Source organism: Microtus pennsylvanicus, chromosome 11 (genome assembly GCF_037038515.1).
Source record: "Microtus pennsylvanicus isolate mMicPen1 chromosome 11, mMicPen1.hap1, whole genome shotgun sequence".
Lineage (NCBI taxonomy): Eukaryota > Metazoa > Chordata > Mammalia > Rodentia > Cricetidae > Microtus > Microtus pennsylvanicus.
The window spans coordinates 67,829,504-67,849,746 of NC_134589.1; the positions used below are offsets into that span (position 1 = coordinate 67,829,504).

The window sequence follows — 20,243 nt, forward strand, 5'->3', positions numbered from 1 at the left end:
AACCGGGAGGGTTGTGAGTGAGCACACCACAGGGATGCTCGTACATTCACGATTGTTGTAGCTCTGTGAAGCATGGAGATATGGAACCAAGATATCTACCGACAGATAAACAGATAGAGGATATGCTGTTCGGACACACAGTGGATTCATGCTTAGGCATGAAGAATGAAATCATGGTGTTTACAGAAAGCAGATGTAGCCCGAGATTATGTTAAGCAAAATAAAGCCAGATACAAATTTTTCCGTTTTATGCAGAATCTGGATTTAAATCTGTGTGTATTCAGAGTGTGTGCACATGTGTAAAGTGAAAGGGAATTAAGGGAGGGGGGACCTACAGGGGTGGGGTGACGTGTGAGAAGCATAAGCCAGGACTATTTGGAGGAAGGATGGAGGAGAGGGCGATGAGAGCTAATTAATCACATTATGACGGTGTTTGAGCACAAGGGTGCTACATAGAAACCAACCATTCTGTATGGTAACTTAACAACAGAACGGAGGCCGCCTGTCCAGGGGGGGTGGGTGGGGCAAGACTCTAGGTGGAGATCAGAAGTGAGGCCAGCATAGGGTTTCTGCAGCCTCTCTGGCACTTTTAGGTTGGGTTAGGCAATATCCTCTTTGTTCAGATTGGTATCAGACTCTGAGAAAATTTTATTCAGTTGTAAAGTCCCAGTTAAATTCTTAGCTACAATCGGAGAAACACAGCCTTTGATTACAACTCAAATTTCCCCAGTCCTCTGAGAGGCTGGGGGAGGGGAGCAGGTGTGGGAGGACATCTGATCTGTCCCAGGCTTCAGAGAGCCACACCGTGTCTGGGTGAGACAGCCCGATGTTCTGATAACACTGATAAAAGTAACCTGAAGGTTGGGTCGCAGGAAGCCCAAGATAAATGCTGAGAGGAAACAGGTTGTTTTTGAAGTAGCCTCTTCACCTCCACTTTCCCACACAAGGGCTCAGCTTCCGAAGGAAGACGGAATACCTGATTTGCTTTGCAAATCAAACGGTTTAAGGAGCAATTCTGCTAGTCCACTAACAAATGTGCCTGGAGGCCCTGCCCCTCAGCCTGAAGCTCAGACCCCAAAGGCTTCAGAGCCCCTGGACTGTTCCTGCTGGACTTGGGCTCACGGTAATTCCCACTCGTTCAGATACTGCCCGGTTTTACAATGGAACTGAGTGATTCACTGGAAAAGATGAGGGCAGGAAACAGCAATGGTGGCTAGCCTTTGGTGTCTACTGCCCGTGATCTCAGCAACCAGGTGGAGTCAAGATGATCAGAAGCTGAAGGTTACTCTTGTCTCTGTACAGATTTGGAGGCCAGCCTGGGCTAAACAAGACTGTCTCAAACAAACAAAAAGCATTGGGGTGGGGGGCCCCTAAGAGATGGCTCAGCGGTTAAGAGCACAGACTACTTTTCCAGAGGACTGGCATTTAGTTTCCAGCACCAATGCTGTGTGGCTCCCAAATGTCTGTAGCTCCAGCTTAAGGGGATCTGACGCTCCCTTCTGGCTTCCACTGGCAATTCCATTTATGGGCAAATACCTCCCCACCCTCACTCCCACCAAACACATAAATAAAAATAAAATCTTAAAAGCGGAGAAGGGACATGGCTGAGAAGACAGCTCAGCAAGTGAAGTGCTAAGTTTGGCCCAGCACCCATTAAGAAGCAGAGCATAGCAGCATCTGGCCTGGGGAGGCAGAGAAAGGACCATACCTGGGACTCCCGGGTCCACCAGCCTGGCCTAACCAGTGGTCCCTTGGAGCGTAAGAACACTGCACCTGCACACACGCACACACGAGGTGTACTCATGTGCCTCCCCCCAAACTAATGCTATTCGTCTCAAAGAAAGGAGTAGGGAATGGTCAACCAGGCCAGAGATAGGGAGGCCATTAGATCATCTAGTTCATTAAATTATCTAATTCATTAGATCATCTAGCAATCGGAAGAATTCTTGAGGGCTGTGCAGACAGCTTGGCTGGGCAGTTAGGAGCACTGGCTGCTCTTGCAGGGCTGGAATTCAGCTTCCAGGACCCAAGTTCTAAGGGATCTGATGCCTTCTCCTGGGACTGTAGGCACCAGGCGCATTTACAGTGCGCAGACATAGATGCAGGCAAACATGCAAACTCATAAAACAACTTAGTCCTTAAGAAGGAAACCGTGAAGCCATCCATTCCTAGAGGACATCAGGCTTTAGAGAACTTCGCTCTTGGGGCTTGTCCTGGAGTCCTCTCAAGTGCCCAGTCATTGCCTCCCTCCCATAACCAAGAGTAATTCTGCCCTAGTTGTCTACGGCCTCAGACTCACTGGGGAAGTATGAGGGGAGATGGTGGCATCGGCACAGCCATAGAGAAGCCGGGACCCCAGTTGGGGGCGACATTCCCTGCACCTCCTTTCCAAGCTGGACTCCTGAAGATGGCCGCAGTCTGGCGCAGAGGGGGGCTCTATAAAAGCTAGCAGAGAGAAGATTATCTGGGTAGAAAAGGGGGCCACCGAGGCAAGCAAGGGGGATGAATGTGAGCAAAGCCTAGTGAAATGCATGTCTGAAAATGGCAAACAACACGCAGTCACTTTGTATGTTAACTTGGAATAAAAAAAGTTCTTTAAAGTAATCATTAAGTCAAACCTTCTCAAGGCCCATGTTGAACTTCTTTAGCCTGTCTACCACACACATGGCAACTCATAACTGTAACTCCAGTTCAAAGGACCCAACACTCTCTGGTCAACACAGGCACACAGCACACACATGGTGCACACATGTGTAAGCAGACACAACAAAATAAAAATCTCTTAAAAGACAGTAGGCATTGGGAGGAATTTTATTTCTCATCTTATCATGCTGCATGTGCACACAACACTGATATATACAACTTAAACAAATACAATTTATACATAAAATACAACCCAAGTGTGGTTTTTGAATTAACACAGCCAACTTATTATACAGTTTGTGTCCTGGTTGGTAACAGCAATACAGCAATGCTGCTCAGGTTTTCACGAATTCTAATTAGTCAAAACTGCAGGGTCAGCTCAAAGGCACTAGGAAAAACTGTGTTTTCTAGTAGTTAAAAGAAAAAGAACAAAGAAGAAAACAATTCTATATATTAAGACATGGGGGAGAGGGGTTGGGGTGTAGTGGTGCATAAATGTAATCCCAGCAATTGTGAGGTGGAGGTAGAGGAGGATCAGGAGTTCAAGGCCAGCCTGAGCTACATAGAGGGTTTGTGGCCAGCCTAGGCTAATGGGAGTCTATCTCAGAATGAAAGGAGGGAGGAAAAACTGGGTGGACACGGTGTGTGCAAATGTAAACATCGCCCATCCATAACTCACAGCTCTATAGGAAAGAGGGTGTTCCTTGTGTTACGCCTTAAAAGGGGGCAAAGAGGACGGGACACATTCTAAACCTAAGATGAAAACAGAAACATTAAAACTGTAATCATGACTTTAAAACCATGTCGTAGATGAAGCAACACTTTCCCCTGCAAAACAACCTTGATATTCCAACTGCCAAAAACACAAACTAGAAAATCACCTTCTCCAGAATGTAAACATCTTGTGAGAGGATCCTGTTGTCAGGGAAACACTGGCTGCACAGCCTTCCCTCGGCTAAGCCTGAACATCACAACAGACAGAGTAGAGAGCCTGGCTGTCAGAGCCAACTTCCTACTAGGGTTCCTTTCAAGTAAATAAATATTACTTTATAAATTAAGGGGAAAAGGATACTCATCAATACCCTATTTATAGGTCTGTCCCACTCATTTAAAATCTGTACATTTATTTTAAACATTAAGCAAGTTTGTTCTTCATCTCTATCCATTCAAGAAATCATCACTGAAAATACAAACTCCTCCTTTGTGGACAAAGACACAGGAAGTGAGGAGCAGTCAGTGCTGCTGTGACAGAAGTGGGTGTCCTACCGTCTTCAAACGGACCTCCCAACCCGGCAAGAATCTAACACGGTTTTCAGGAAATGAACCATGTCCGCCTGGTCAGAGCAAATGCTTTCATGAACACACTGTTTGGTATTAGGACATCACCTGTAATCATAGCACCTGGAGGCTGAGGCAGAAGAATCCTGAGTCCCAGGCCAGCCCGGGCTAACACCGAGAGATCCTATCTCAAAACAAGAAACAAGCAAGCAAACAAAATTTCTAAGATGTTTAGAGAATTTTCTCAATATTTTCAGTTTTTATGGAGTTATTTTGTTATTGTTATAGGTTTTAACACACATTAGAGAATCAACATCTCTAATGTTTTAGTTTAATTCACAGCAGATATTCCTTCCAGGCCAACTAAACTGTTAGATGATAGAAGCACAGACTTTAAAATGAGAGCACATAGATTAATTTTCCTTACAGGTTAAATTAAGATTCTGTCATTACTAACAGTTAAATTTACACCATGAAGAAATTAGACATCACCAAGACGCTTGGCTCACATGAGCCTTTATGAGACACACACTCTGCTCAGTGTGCCACAGTACCCAGGCCACTCACTACCTTGAGGACACTGCCACCGTGGCTACGGTCACATCAGCACACACTGCACATACAGGACACTCTCTTTCTGGAAGACTCCACATTTTCCATCACCTCACCAGGCTGCACCTCTACTCAGTCAATCACAGCCTACACACAGCTCTGTAATTATAAGCCATTATTTACCCAAACTACTAAAATCATACTAACCTAGTTAATCCTAACTTGGGAAGTCTCAAAACCGTTGTAATCAAGAGCTTGGAGTGGTCGCACAATTTCAAACTTAGAAAGCATGATAGGTTTCCAAAGCATAAGAGCTCATAACCTTAAAAAAGTTTTATCGCCGGGCAGTGGTGGCGCATACCTTTAATCCCAGCACTTGGGAGGCAGAGGCAGGCGGATCTCTGTGAGTTCGAGACCAGCCTAGTCTACAAGAGCTAGTTCCAGGACAGGCTCCAAAACCACAGAGAAACCCTGTCTCGAAAAACCAAAAAAAAAAAAAAAGTTTTATAAGTAGACACCAAAAAAGTAAAAACATTTATTATAAAAATTTATTATAACTTATTTTACTATATATTGAATATAACTTTTTCGGAGAGGAATATGGCCTAAGTGGATTAACCAACAGAAGAAACTCAGAACAGCATTTTCTATGTATGTAAATGCTATAAAGAAAATTAAAAGGTATTCTTCTGGTTTAGCTTCATTTTCTGAAAAATGAGACTGGTTTCAATTTGTATACAGTCATTTCCATCAAAACTTAAAATGCAGCAATAGAGTGTCTGTAAGCCGTATGTCCAGGGAAACCTTTAAAAACGTGTGTGAGCAAGGGTAGGTGGTCAGTGTTAGCTTTGGGAGGGAAACCAAGCCAGCAACAACAAGAAAGGCTAATGTGGGTGGAGTTAGGGTGAGAGAAACTGGTGGAGGGTGGCCAGATGAAGCACATGCTCAAACTGTACCTTTAAAATGCAAACTGCAAAGCTGTCAAATTATACAATTTCTACAGGAGATCCATAAAGTCAGTCATCTCATACCTAAATGCAACGAACATCAGTATAAAGTCAGAATGCACTGAGACAGGCCTACAGGTATTAGGAGAAGTTACTGTTTAGATGAGCCCCCAGGCATTTGCACTGTGTGCAAACAAGACAGACTTTCTTCTACTCTGAGATTCTACTTATCTAGATACACAATAGCTGAGTACAAAGCTAAGAGACACACATTCACGTACAACCACAATGTTCTGTAAGAACTGCGCCCTTCCTTCCACAGAGCATTGCTGCACAGCGTGGCATCCCCAACAGTCATGACCTATGCACACTTATATGTTACAGAAACTTCAAAGTCTAAGAATTATTAGGAAAATTACTATTTCCAGCCTCACTCCATAATTTACAGCTTACATTATATGAATTACACAGGTGTCCTCAGAGTCTTAATTAAGGATTTCTGTCCAGGCATGAGAATATCGCTCTTTTTTATTGTAACCTTAATTCTGTAACATTTACTGAAGTAAAGAATCAATTACGGTCTCAGGCTTTGCAGAACGCTTTCTGTTAAGAGAAGAAAAAAAATGCAAGGTGAGTGCTCTTCCCTAACAGACTGTCAACACATCACATGGCCGGAGTCCACAATGGACCAACACTGGCCATGCCTGACCACAGCAGTTTGATCAATACCCAGAGTAGGTAAGGTTACCAAAAGCAAATACAAGAACAAATTGCCACAGTACAGTGATCCAGAGTGGTGAGGAGCTGAGCACAAGGTCAGGCAAGGTGCAGACAGGTGTCCACTAAGCTTATCAGGGATGTCCCTTGGTCATCTCCTCCGAGGCTAACAGTACAGAGAGCCTCAGAGAAGCAGGACTCCCAGTGTCTGAGCCTACAGCACTCTCATGTGCCTTCTCTGCTCTGTCAGCACACTGACCTGCACGCCTCTCACAAAGCACTGCATGGGCCCTCACAGAGAACACAAGCACATCATCTAGCGCACATATCTGCTTCTTTCCCACGAAGACTAGTTTTTGATTCTGTTACAGAGTTGAGTCTGGATCACGTTGGCCCACAAATATTTTCTTTAAATTAAGCTAAACAAAAAGCGTATTTTATAGTGGTGCACTATAGAAACTATATCTAATAGTTTATCAAATTATTTGTTTTAAGGTCTATACAATTTAAAAAATGTAGCTGAACTTGAGAGACCTCATGAAAGCAATCTGGATTCTCTTTATAAAGACACTGGCCCAGTAATAATGGGGCCTCTGTTCCTACACTAATGAGGGACAGAACCACTCACCAGCTTGCTCCACTGCCCTTCTCTGCCTGGCTCATTACCATCTGCCACATCTGAAATGCATCTTCCTAACGACCACAGAGCTCAGAGGAGGATCTACTAACCCTCTAACAGGGAGGGACCACTCAAGAGCTGTTTTTCAGGACAGATTACTTTGTTCCCTGATATTACACGTGTGGGGTTGCAGAGATAGCATGACACTTAGAGCACTGTTGTTCTTCCTTAGGACCCGAGTTCACACCCCAATACCCATACTGGTGGCTTACAACCAACTATTCCGGGAAATCTGACACCAGTGCACATATAAACATGCAGGCAAAACACTCACATAAAGATAAAATAAATACTTATATATTATAAAGATTCCATGTGAAGATTCGGCTAGCATATGAAAATCTTTAAATCACTTCATCTAAATGCTAAAAAATGCAAAAATATTATTATACATCTTAGCATGTAGCTGTTTCTTTCTAGCCATAGTTTAATGACTCCAACATTTTTAGTGTTATATTACATCTAAAAAACTATGTAACATAAAGACATAAAACCCATTAATGTCACCTTATATGTAAAGCAAAAGTCTTGCAACTGGTGCAAATTAGCTCAGTGTAGGAACACGAGGAGCACTGCCAGCCCCGGCTTCCCATGCGCTGACGAGATGAAGCACTGACTACTCGACAGTCTCAAGCGGTGCTAGAGAGAAACACACGCTTCCCTTGAGAAATCAACGTCCCTGAGGCAATATCTTTGTCAGAAAACCACCCGGATGAATATAGTATTTGAGGAGCCTAACTAGGCAACTTAGTAGGAGAATTAGTGTGAAAATTAAGACCCTAGACAAGACAGTAGGTGGTAGGTAAACTCTAGGAACGAACAAGGCAAGCTGAAACTAGCTCTGCTCCTCCCATGGGCAGAAGTCTGAAAGAATGCAGTTCTGTTTCTGTTTTGTTTGAGATAGGGTCTCATTTTGCAGTTTTGGCTGTTTTGAAATTTGAAATGTAGACAAGAGCTCTGCCTGCCTCTGCCTCTCAAGTCCTGAGATAAAAGGTGTGTGCCACTACAACGGTCCCAGAATGCAATTCTTTTTGTTTGTTTTTTGAGATAGGGTTTCTCTGTGTAACAGCTCTTGCTGTCCTGAAATTTTTGCTCTATAGACCAGACTGGCCTTGAACTCACAGAGTACAATTCTTTATCCATATTTTGCTTATCAAATTGTAATTGCATAAGAACGTAACTTCAAACCACGCATCATGTTAACTAAAGTTTGGCTTCCTTGAGATATATCTAACCATAGTATCACAACACAGTCACTTTAGGACTTTAGGCCTTGGGGCTGTCCTCACCTTCTCCCAGTCTTTGGCCTTGCTTTCCCCTTGGAGGTCCGTGGCCTTTCTAGCTTCATCAAAGACTGACGCAGACTCTCCTCTGTATAGGCGAGGTACACGTGGGAAAGATCTACTTCAAAAGGCTACAAGAACGAACACACGAACACACACACATGAAGTTAAATCAGATTTGAGGAAGATTTAAAACACAAACTGACACTGGGCAAAAGACAACAAAATCAAATACCCTTTTGAAGAGAGTCTTCTATCCTACCCTGTAAATGCACTCTAAGCTGGAGAATTACGAGCCCAGACGTAAAGAAAACTGTCTTCCTTTCTCTAAAACCAGCAGTTTGGATGACCTGAGACTGAGGGAAGCAAGGCATCCTAGTCTCCCGCCACATCCCACAGCCCAGACGGTGAAGAGGGCACAAGAGAGTGACAACAGCCAGGAGTGACTTTTGCTAAGTGCATGCCCAAGAGCAGACCTGTCCTAACAGCCCCACCAAAGAACGGCTCAGCCCACACACTAGGAACAAGGCAGCAAGCGACCCCCATTCTAGTAAAGACAAACAAGTGTGTAAAGTGCTCTCACGTCTCTCTCCTTCTTGTCAGGCACTGGGGTTTGTTTCCTCATGTTATTTCCTGTGTAGGCCACACATTTCTCAAAAAAGGAAAAGAGGGAAGAGAAATGTCTAAATCAATACTGAGAACTGGGAAGGCCGCTGTAAGCCATCCTGACGGCTCACTAGCAAACATGATGTGAACCCTGGAGCAGAAAGGCTCCAATGTGCTGCCCAGCACCCAGAAGCACCAGGCCTGATGCACTGCCACGAATGGTCCACCGAGTTCTGATATGATCCACCCAGCACCACCTTCCTCCACAGCAGCCCGCACAGGCTCCACGCCATAATTTCATGCAGGGTGAATACTCACCAGCTGCCATTCTCCTATGTCTTCATTCCAGTGGACATAGTTTTCAATCATTTCCTTTAGAAAGAGTCAAAGCCAACTTTTAGTCAACAGTTACAACACTGAAAACTAGGACCAGAACTGACAGTAGAAATGTGTGGCTCTCCTGTATCTGTCACTAATATTGCTCATGAGAATCCCTCTGACCTCCCCATGCCTTCAACTAAGCTCTTTTTAAGGGCACTTCTCTCTCTCTCTCTCTCTCTCTCTCTCTCTCTCTCTCTCTCTCTCTCTCTCTCTCTCCCTCCCTCCCTCCTTCCCTCCCTCCCTCCCATACACACACACACACACACACAGACACGCATGACAGGGGTAGGGACAAGTCATGGAAGTCATGGTCCTTATGTGGCGGTCAGAGAACAACTCTATGGAGTCAGTTCTCTCTTCACGTGGGTTCCGGGGATCAGACTCAGGTCATAGGTTTACAGAATAAGCCTTTATTGCTGAACAATTTGACCCATTAGACCTACACTTCCATCAGTGTTAAGTGAAAAAAGCTGTTTCTAAACATGACATACTGCATCAAGCATTTAAAAATATACAGTCCTTGGGCTGAAGAGTTAGCTGAGTGGTTAAGACCAACTTTTCTGGCAGAGGAAATAGGTTCAGTTCCCAGCACTACACAGTGGCTCACAACAGTATGTAACTCTAATTCCAGGGGACCCGACACCTCTTCTGGTCACTGTGGGCACCAGGCATGTGCATGGTACGTACATACATACATACACACACATACAAGGAAAACATCCATATGCATAAAATAAAAATAAATTTAAAGACACACACTTCTTAAGAACACATGTGGATACTATTCAACTACATAAAAAAAAAAGCCAAAGTTGAATCCTGGCAATCAGGAGGACGGGCAAGCTGGGCTGGAAGAGGCCAAGGGTAGAAAGGCTGGGAAAGGACTCAGCTAGAAACAGGTCACAGTCTAGCTTTCAGCTAACTTGGGTTATCAGTCACAACATGGAACTGGGACATCCAGGAGTGTACCAGAAACCCAGCACAGACTCAGGGAAACTGAGGTCTGAAGGGAAAATTTCAGAAAAATTTCTCACAGCTTTTCTGAGATTGACAACATTGTGAATCTACTAGAAGGTGGGATGGAGAGATGGCTCCAGGGCCGAGTGCTCACTGCACTTGCACACACCTGTGGCGAATCCCAGCATCCACACTCAGCAGTTTGAGGGGACCCAATACTCTAGCCTAGACTCTGTGCACAAACTCACATTCCCATATACTTAAAGAAAAAGATAAGATTTTAAATTATGCTAGTGGTCAACAACTGCCCCGTTTGAAAACGACTAGTGCTGACGGCTGACTGCACAACCAAGTCAGTGTCTTCAGTGTTACTGAACTGTAAAGATGACTATAATGAGCATTTTCATGTTCTATTTTATGCACACACAGAGAACAGCAGCATATTCTGATTTTTTATTTAAGAAAGTAGCTATGCATATACTCCATGTACATGAGTGTTTTGTCTGCATGTGTGTCTGTGCACCACACATCTGCCTGATGCCTGTGAGGACAAAAGAGGGTGTTGGATCCCCAGGGCTGGAATTACAGATGGCTGTGAGTTGCCATGTGGGGTTAGATCTGGATCTCTGAAAGAGCAGGCAGTGCTCTTAACCACTGCCACCTCTCCAGTTCCATCTCTACTTTCTAATAAAATATGTCAATAAATCAACAGGACCTTCACCTAGATTTCATGCATTTACATGAACCAAGATTCTTCCTTTCAGTGGACTGACACATTCTTATTTAGATATTTAGATACTCACAAAGAGAATTGCATTTTAAAGAAAACTAACACCTTTTGGGCTGGCTCGTCTTATGTCAACTTGACACAAGCCAGAGTTATCTGAAAAGAGAGAACCTCAGTTGAAAAATGACTCCGTATGATCCAGCTGTAACACATTTTCTTTGAGACAGGGTTTCACTGTGTAGCCCTGGTTGTCTTCTCAAACTCACTCACACAGACCTGCCTGCCTTTGCCTCCTGAGTGTTGGGATTAAAGATGTGTCCCATCACTGCCTGGCAGGTATTTTTCTTAATTAGTGATTGATGGGAAAGGGCCCAGCCCATTGTGAGTGGTGCTATACGTTGTTTGGTGGGCCTGGATTCTATAAGAAAACAAGTTGAGCAAGCCAGTAAGCAGCACTCTTCCATGGCCTCTGCATTAGCTCCTGCCTCTAGGTTCCTGGTGTGTTTGAGTTCCTGTTCTGCCTTCCCTCAGTGATGAACTTAATGTGGAAGTGTAAGTTGAATAAATCCTTTTGTCCCCAAGTGGCTTCTGTTATATTGTTTTAGTACAGCAATAGTAACCCTAAGTCACTTTTATATGATGGCGTTAGTTCAAGAAAGCTTTACAGAGGACAGCTGCAAAGTGAACATGTAACATCTTAATTAATTACACGGGCATATTCTTTATTCTTTAGCCCTTGCCAATGACCAATGTCTAAATCAGACTCTCCCCTCACCTGGTAATCCTGAGGTATGAAGTTATCAATAATGAGCATCTGAAGCCGAAGCTCACGGCTGAGCTGCCGAATGTTCTCCAGGAGGCCTTCAATTTCTCTCTGATGCTCTTGCTGGAGATCAGCCATCTACCAGAGAACCCATGACAGTATAAAGCAAACAAGATTTTAAGCAATAAGTCAGGCGGCAGTGGCACATACCTTCAATTGCAGCACTTGGGAGGCAGAGGCAGGCGGATCTCTGTGAGTTCGAGGCCAGCCTGGTCTACAGAGTGAGTTCCAGGACAGGCTCCAAAGCTAAAGAGAAACCCCTATCTCAAAAAAACAAAAAACAAAACAAGATTTTAATCACAAATACTGCACCTAGCCCAGGACAGGGGTCTATAAGGCCTGGTGAGAACTGGCCAGTTCGTGCACAGACCGACACTGTCACTGGCTAGGCTGTGTCACTTAGAGCCGTGCAGGACAACACTGCAAACACACAGAAAGGAGTGTTTTAGTGCTTTACAACTGTAACCACACAAAGCTAGGTTGTGGGGGCGGTGGTGGCAGCAGGCAGTAGTCACACTTTTAATCCCAGCACTCAGGTGGCAGAGGCAGGCAGATCTGAGTTCAAGGCCAGCCTGCTATATAGAAAAATTCTGTCTTAAAAAACAAAAACAAAACAAAAAACCCATAAGCTCACATTAAGATTCTCAACTGCATTGTGGGCAGTTTCTAAGACACAAACCTCTGACTTTGCGGCCATCAGCATGGTCCAGACTTTCTTTAATTTCTTGGTCTTTCCCTGCGCCTCCTCTTGCAGACTGGTATATTTTTCCTCAATGTCCAAGCGTTCTTGCTATGATAAGAACAGGTTAAGTTCAGAAAGTTTCAAGTCACAAATTCAATGCAACAAATGATCTAGATGTTTCCTAACTACTGTCTTCAAGTCTGCTTCCACCCTATTTCTGGAAGTTTCCCTCTGGAAAGGGCAGACATGCCTCACACACCATACTCAACATGGCGTCACCTCTTTCTCCTCGAGTTCTTTCCGAAGTTGCTCAGCTCTCTTCCTCCTCTCCTCCAGCTCCATATTGGACTCCTCAAGAAGCTTCTCTTGCTCCTCAGCTTTGGCCAACAAGTCCACACCACCAACAATGACCTTCTTCTCCAAAGCAGAGAGTTTTTCCAGCAAAGACTGGTGCTCTTGTCTATAAGGAAGAGGAGAGCACTCTAAATTCCTGTCTGCCGCTCTAATCTCACTCCCCCATTGAAGGAGAACTGAAGATGCACTTAGAAAAACTCAGTCATGTGATTTATCTCTCCAAATCACACCACTACATGGCATTAATTCATCAGCTAAGGTATCATTCACATGGGCCAATATTTTCTCCTACAGAGATTAAATGATCAGAAAGACCCAAGCTTTAAAAATATCACACACGATGGACCCTCTACCCTAAAACAGCGATCTTGGAGACAAAGATCAAGCTTTAGATTATTTTTTAATTGCTTGACTTTCCTGATGCACAGTCCTATGAAGAACACAGAAACTGCAGCCACGAGCCTGTCTGGACCCCACCACACTCACTGGGCTTTCAGAAGGTCCTTCTCCCGTCTCTCCAGTTCAGCTCTAGCCTTGTTTCTTTCTTCTTCTTCCATGTCAAGTTTTGTTTCCAATGCTTTTCTCTCCTCATCAATTTTCGCTTGCATTTCCACCATCTTATCTGGGGAAACTTTCTTTTTACCTATTTGAGTCATGTAATTGCAGCAGTCACTAAAAGCAGTCAATGTTTCAGACATAAGAATTAGCTTGGTATAACACTGTCTATACCCAGTCAGCAAATGTTAAACTTCCGTTTCTACTTCGTAGTTCCTAGACTTTTTAAATTCATTAATAAATTCAAACTGTTGTCCAACTGTATAATGATATGTAAGGGGAAAACAAAAAAAAAGAGAGAAACAAAGTAGATGAGCAGAAAAATAGGGAAAGAAAGTAATAGGAAAGCCAAATAAAAAAGCAAAGCTTGTGGGTCCCCAAATGGCAGAGAGGCTAAAAGGGAAAATGATTCTTCAATCATTTTCACAGCCAGTATGTAAGTTACTCATTTACAGCAGGTGTTTTACACTGATAAGCTGCACTGGTAAATCACATATGAGCCTCCAAAGTAACTTACTATGTCAAACTAGACCACCAAAGTCCCTAACTCTGATCAAATATGCTAAGAAACAACAGTCAGTAGAAGCAAAACCAACTAATAAGATGGAATGCAGCTTCCAGCTGACTGCAATGCCCAAGCATGCGTAGGTGTATGGACGTAGCCTGCTCACACAAAGCTCATCCGTGAACCTCAACGCCATCAAGTTAGATGAAAAAAATCAGAAAGAGAAAACAAACACTAGCTTATTAAAACGGTTCTGAAACTGAGCCAATGACAGTTCATTTCTGGCTGATGCAAGTTCTTAGAAACGCGCTCCCTCGGAACAACAAGCATTTCACAGAACTGTCAGACCTGAGGCTCTGCTGAGAGTCTGCCATTCTCAACTTCCTTCCCGAGGGACGAGGATGGAGGATTACAGATTAACGTCTCCACCCCAAACCCAGCTCCTCCTGCTAAGAAGGAAAAGGGACTGAAAAACAATCATGATTGCACCACAGATCTGAGTATATTCTTGTAGGAATCATGAAAGGCAGGGTCATGCATAGGCTTTTTCAACTCAACACAAAATCTCATTAGGAACTCAAGGGTTTAATGGCATCCTTCCTTCTACAGAACCAAAGTCTAAAGCAAAATCTAGGCACAAAACCAAAGAGGAACTAAGAGCTGTGATCCAGGCAGTTGGTGTGGTGTGATTCACTGCACTCCGTGTCAGCGGTGGGCCTCGGTCTACTGGCACAGCCACCTGCCTTTAATGTTCTAAATTACGCTGTAGAAGAAAATTTTTCATAAATAAGTTAACTTCTATTCCCAATTGAATTACTTGAAAAGATTTTTTATCCATAAAAATTTGAGGAGAAAAGTCTAAGTTGAGGTTTTCAGGAAGTATATGCAACAATAAAACATGTATGTAACCTCCACCTCAGGATTACAAATGTTTAGAGAAAAATTGCAAATACATTAAAACCAAAATAGTGTGTGTAGAAGGCATGGGTACTAAAGGTACAGACAGGTCAATAAATGAATTTTGGACTTTTAGTCTTTTGTTTTGCTAGTGTTATAAAGAGCTCCAAAAACCCATCAGGAGGGAGTAATACAAAAGGGTTGCCCATAAAAATATATAAACACTGTCTCTTGATGAACTGATTGCCTTACATAGTAATCCCTTCAAACCCATGTTTTAGAAGCAGGTGTCTCACTGTGCACGAGGGTTTCACAAAGACACTCTCTACACATCTAGGGTCAGTTCAAAAGTCCACACATTCAAGTCCCATGTGGCTCTAGGCAGAAACACCGTGACAAGCCATGGTATTATTTTTCAAATAACACTTTAAGTTAAATGTGACTGCGTAAAAAGTAAAAATTTGGTGACCCATAGTTACTTGTAAGGTACCTTGATGCCTTAATCCTGAGCCTGTGCTCCCCTGTGTACAAGTCTTAGCCTCCACTGGGAAGGAGCTGCAGGAGCCTGAAGTGGTCTGTGCCCCTGTGCGCCACTGAGCATGTCCATCCCTCCAATGGGATAAGAGACTACATGTGCTTCTAAAGACATTTTTTTTTTTTTTAGGAAGGCTGCCCCAAGTTCAAAGCCAGCCTGTTTTTTTTTAAACTTTTTATTTATTTATTTATCTAACTTTATTATGTTTGTTGGTGTGAAGGTGTCAGATCTCATGGAACTGCATTTTCAGACAGTTGTGAGCTGCCATGTGGGTGCTGGGAATCGAACCCGGGTCCTCTGGAAGAGCAATCAGTGCTCTTAACCGCTGAGCCATCTCTCCAGCCCCTCTAAAGACATTTTTAAAAGGAGATGGGGGCGTAGCTCAGTCCTTGGCCACCAGGTGCAAAGCCCTGGGTTCCTTCCCAGGACAAATATATACATACACAGTCTCCTCAACCAAATCAACTTAAAAAACAAAACAATCTCAGAAACTTTTCTAGTTCCCCATGATAAAACTTTGCACAAAAATTTTAAGTAAATAAATCTAAAAAGGCAGCTGGGTGATGGTGACACAGACTTTTAACCCAGCATTTGGGAGACAGAAGCAGAAGGATCTCTGTGCGTTCAAGGCCAGCCTGGTCTACAAATTGAGTTCCAGGACAGCCAGGGCTGTTACTCATAGAAACCCTGTCTAAGGAAAAAAAAAAAAGAAAGAAATCTAAAAGGGCATTCTGATGTCAAAGGGAGGTAGTGAGCCTTTCCCTTCCCCTTTCCCAGGTGCTACCTGAGTGAAGGTGACCTGGCAGGAGGGTGTAAGGTAGCACTAATGTACCGGCATCACAAGCACCCGTGGTGTGGACTCTTGGCCTGAATGTCAAATCAATTATAAGTGTATTTTCAAAAATTGGTTTAGTAGATCATTAAGGATTTAGGGGAAAAGTTTTTTAAAATAGTTAAAATGGAATTTTAAAAAAAAAGACAGATACTTACCTTGTAAAAATTATTAAATTAAAAAAAATGTGAAGAACTTAAATAAAAGGTCTTGAGAGAATGAGTAGCTGCACCACGTGGAGTGCGAGCCAATCACACCAACCTGCTTGGTCTTGCAAAGAAGCGGTAAGCGAGTCGCAGACAGGAAGCATGTGCACAGAGATGAGGAGGGAAGAAAGGAAAACATTATTTCCTTTGTAAAACAGAGAAAACGTGTAACAGCATTCACTTGGCATGAGCAAAGACATGAATCAAATAATCAAAACTGAAATAGAGTCCACAGAAAAAGAAAGCATGTTCCATAAGAAGACACCACGAATGCTAGACGCAATCAATCCCCTCTGCGGTTCCCACACAATCCCAGGTGCCCACAGTGCCCCTGCAAGTGGACCAGCTCAGTGCATATGCTGATGGATTACAGACATGGAATTGGGAACCTACTGAGACCTGCAAAAATATCTAAAAGGGCAAAAACAAAAATGAAGTCAATTTTTAAAATTTGCAAGTTAAAAGCAACAAAGCTCTCACTGTCCATCTCCAAAACTTCCCAATTCAATGTTTCTCCTATAAAGACAAATTACAGGTGTTCCCCATTTTAAGAAAATCCACCAGGTAGACCTGAAGCAACTACACAGATAAACTATTTTGCACAAGTTTATACTGGTCGTGAGATTAACAATAGGGTTAATGAATTTTAAAGGCAGTAAGTTCACAATATTTTATTTCCTAACTTGATTTGTAAGCAGCCCTCTCTAAATACGTAAAATGAAGTGCACCTGTATAGTAGCAAACTTACATTCAGCCTACGTGTTGATTGTTCTGGGTGATTAAATAATGACTAGATAAATAAATGACAGCTGATGATTCAAGCAAGGGACATTGAATGGCCATTCATATTTAATGGGAGGGTAATACACACAAGTTACACACAGCAACCACATGCTGGGACGATAATCTCTCCACCTCCCCAACGCATCCCTGTTATGACAACAAAGTTAAATGCTAGGTATGAAAACAGCAATTAAAGCTTCTTGAATTGGAAAAAAAAAGTCTTGAATTGAATAAGGTACAACTCATTTTGTAACTTACTTTCATATAACTACTCTCTAAGAATGGTAAGTGTTAGAACAGAAAACTAAATTACAATGCTTCCTCTCATATATTTTCTCTCATTTCACAGTTTATAATACAAAACTGTGCTTCTATGTGGTGTCTGAACAATGCCATGTATTTTATAAATTATCCGGTGAGGTCAGCTGTTCTGGTAATTTGCTTCAACAGTGTCAACAGACACAGTGTCTTGAGATTCCTGAGATTTTCCCTAGTAAAGCTAAAAGCAATGGCCTTTGCCATTAGTCTGGAAAAGGTAAGGACACAGATAATGCTTTAAGAGACAGCAAGCTGCAAGGTGGTGAAAGCAAGCATCACTTCCATTTTCTTCTGAAAGTAGAAATAGACAAAATTAAATAATGCTTTTTAACTTACAGTTAAAAAAATATCTAAGACTAAAGAAGTCTAGACAGACTTTATGCACTCTGTGTGACTCCGAATTTTCTAATCACAGAAAAAGTCTCAAAATTGACCGATATCAGGAGTGGGGAAGCATCCAGTTGGGATGAAGCGCTACTCGGTCTTCTTCACCTGCCTCAGGCTTCGCTCATCCTTTATTTGGAGCACACACGGCCTGTTACACTGGGCGCCGCTGCACCAATAAACATTAATTTGTACTCGTAGAGATTCAAGATGTGTTGTTCACATCTCTTACACTGACCAGAATTAAAAACATATAATGAAGCATAAAATAGAATCCTGAGAATTATTCTTTCACACAGCTCACTGGCTCTCTTGACATTATCTCAGCAGCAAAAGCATGAATCTTTCTTCTACTGTCTCAAACATAGGCTCTGGCCTATGTTTCACAGTTAACTGAAGCCATGGCAGGGTGGGGCCACATGCTTTCCTCCTGGGAGCCCAACATGAACCAGTCATGACAGGGAGTGGGGCAGCATCTCTCAAATGAAGCCCATGAGTGATGGAGAAGCCAGAGCTCTGTTAGAGAAGGTGAGGGCCGCCACTCACGAGGCAAGAACTCATCCAGAGGCTTCTCTATGACAGAACATGTGGAGTCTGAGCTACTGCTGCTGCTACTGCCTGGAAGACAAAGAAACGAGCCCACGGAACCAGAGAGAGGGAACAAGAAATGAACAAAAATACACAGAGAAAACTTGAGTTCTGTAGGAAGAATTTAGAGGACAATCAAGCTTTGCATTCAAGAGCGACTCACTCTAGCTTACAACTAAGTCCAGCTGCTTCCTTGTCACAAAGCCATGCGGGATTATAACTGCATTTCTTTACAGATCTGCAGTAGTGCAAACCCCACTACTCATCTGAACATAATTATTCAGAGGGTTGAAATGACCAAAATGTCACCTAGTGACATGCAAGTCTGTCTATACACACTGCTAAGAAAAAGAAACAGCTTTAAAATGTAAAAAATCACACAATTCACATTACTGAAATCAGCCGCCCTTTATTATAGACAAGGCACTGTCTCCAAGTCCCCATCCCCCCAAAACACGCTACCAGATTTTACTTATGTCTAAAGCTTGACAGCATAATTAACAAGGCTCAGAGAAAAATGTTAAGCTTCTCAGCACAAGTTAAAACATATTTAAAATATTTTAATATATTAAACCGTGGCACTTTTTTCTATATAAATTTATTTTTAGTAAATCTACTCTCAGTTCAAGTCAAAAAAAACATTATTTTACTCTGAAAAACTAGCTATGAATAAAAACACTTTTTTTTGTTTTGTTTTGTTTTTTATGTTTTTTTCGAGACAGGGTTTCTCTGTGGTTTTGGAGCCTGTCCTGGAACTAGCTCTTGTAGACCAGGCTGGTCCGAACTCACAGAGATCCACCTGCCTCTGCCTCCCAAGTGCTGGGATTAAAGGCGTGCGTCATCACCCGGTTAAAAACACTTTTTAAGTCAGGGACTGATAAAGAGTTTTTGTAAAGGACCAGGTCAAGTGTTTTGATGTGAAAGAGCCATAGATCACACGTAAACAAATGATTGTGGCTGCTTTAAGAACACTTTAAAAAAAAAAAGGCTCCACATGGATTTGGCCAGCACACTGTACTCTGCCAACTTCTGCCCTACTTGGTGCTTTTTCTGTCTTCTGGATGTACAAAATCTTCAGTTTTTAGTTTGGGCTCCCACCGAGCAGTGATGGGCTTGTTTTCACCAAGACTGATTAACTATGACTGTGCAGCAGCCTGCAGGAGCTGAGGAGCGCTCGGGGTTTGAAATGAGGCAGGGGCCTTCTTTTCTCTATGCCCTCTGTAGCCTCAGCAAAGCAGTTCATGCTGGAAGCTGCTCCAAAGGGTGAGGATGCCACACAGTTTACAAAGAAAGAACTTGGGGGGGGGGCAGTGGTGGCACACGACTTTAATCCCAGCACTTGGGAGACAGAGGCAGGAGGATCTCTTTGAGTTCAAGGCCAGTCTGGTCTATAAGGGCTAGTTCCAGGACAGTCAGGGCTGTTACACAGAGAAACCGTCTCAAAAAAACCAAAAAAATTAAAAAAAAAAAAAGGATGGACTTCAGTGAAAAACTGTATTCCTCACACAAGCTCACCACCTGCAAATTATTTTTAAAGGCTAACATCACTTTAAGAAAAATCTCACGTTATCCTAGTTTCAAAAACCGATAGGGACCTAACACAGATGTAAAACTGGAAGACAGTATATCTCCTACCACAGTTTCACAACTTAAAATTTTACAGGAGACGATATGGCATCCTGGGTAAGCAAACCTAACCAGAGAGAATGTTTACAAAGTTAACCATATACAGCATAAGTTCCCTGCTGGAACCAATACCATAGTTAAAAATGCCAATATAAAGTGGACATCATCAGGGAACAATTCTAGCCAGCTGTGAGCGATCAGAACATGAAGAGAACTTACCCCTTCTCTTCTTCCTCTTCTCTCCATCTTCTCCAAGTTCACCCTCCTCATTATCATCCTCCTCCGACCCACTAACGTCAGAGCCTGAAACTTCTTCCCCTAGGACAGAAATTTAACCATTTTTAGTCTGTACCAAGTCCCTGGCTATTTAGAAAAGGCCTATATT

The 20,243-nt window shown here is 42.9% G+C and overlaps 1 protein-coding gene across 3 annotated transcripts in view; it reads right to left on the reverse strand.

Moving 5' to 3' along the window:
* Positions 1 to 2,788: 2,788 nt before the first annotated feature.
* Positions 2,789 to 20,243, reverse strand: part of Kif3a (kinesin family member 3A) — a 38,621-nt gene continuing 21,166 nt past the window's right edge. The window contains exons 9-18 of one of the 3 annotated variants that reach the window (XM_075992639.1): positions 20,078 to 20,176; positions 18,191 to 18,262; positions 13,116 to 13,272; positions 12,555 to 12,735; positions 12,273 to 12,383; positions 11,546 to 11,671; positions 9,024 to 9,077; positions 8,683 to 8,751; positions 8,106 to 8,230; positions 2,789 to 6,023 (exon numbers count right to left, since the gene is read on the reverse strand). In XM_075992639.1, coding sequence (XP_075848754.1) covers positions 5,975 to 6,023; positions 8,106 to 8,230; positions 8,683 to 8,751; positions 9,024 to 9,077; positions 11,546 to 11,671; positions 12,273 to 12,383; positions 12,555 to 12,735; positions 13,116 to 13,272; positions 18,191 to 18,262; positions 20,078 to 20,176 — 1,043 coding nt within the window. In that variant the 3' untranslated portion in view covers positions 2,789 to 5,974. The remainder of the gene's footprint in view (positions 6,024 to 8,105; positions 8,231 to 8,682; positions 8,752 to 9,023; positions 9,078 to 11,545; positions 11,672 to 12,272; positions 12,384 to 12,554; positions 12,736 to 13,115; positions 13,273 to 18,190; positions 18,263 to 20,077; positions 20,177 to 20,243) is intronic. The other 2 variants (XM_075992641.1, XM_075992640.1) reach the window with 2 other exon arrangements.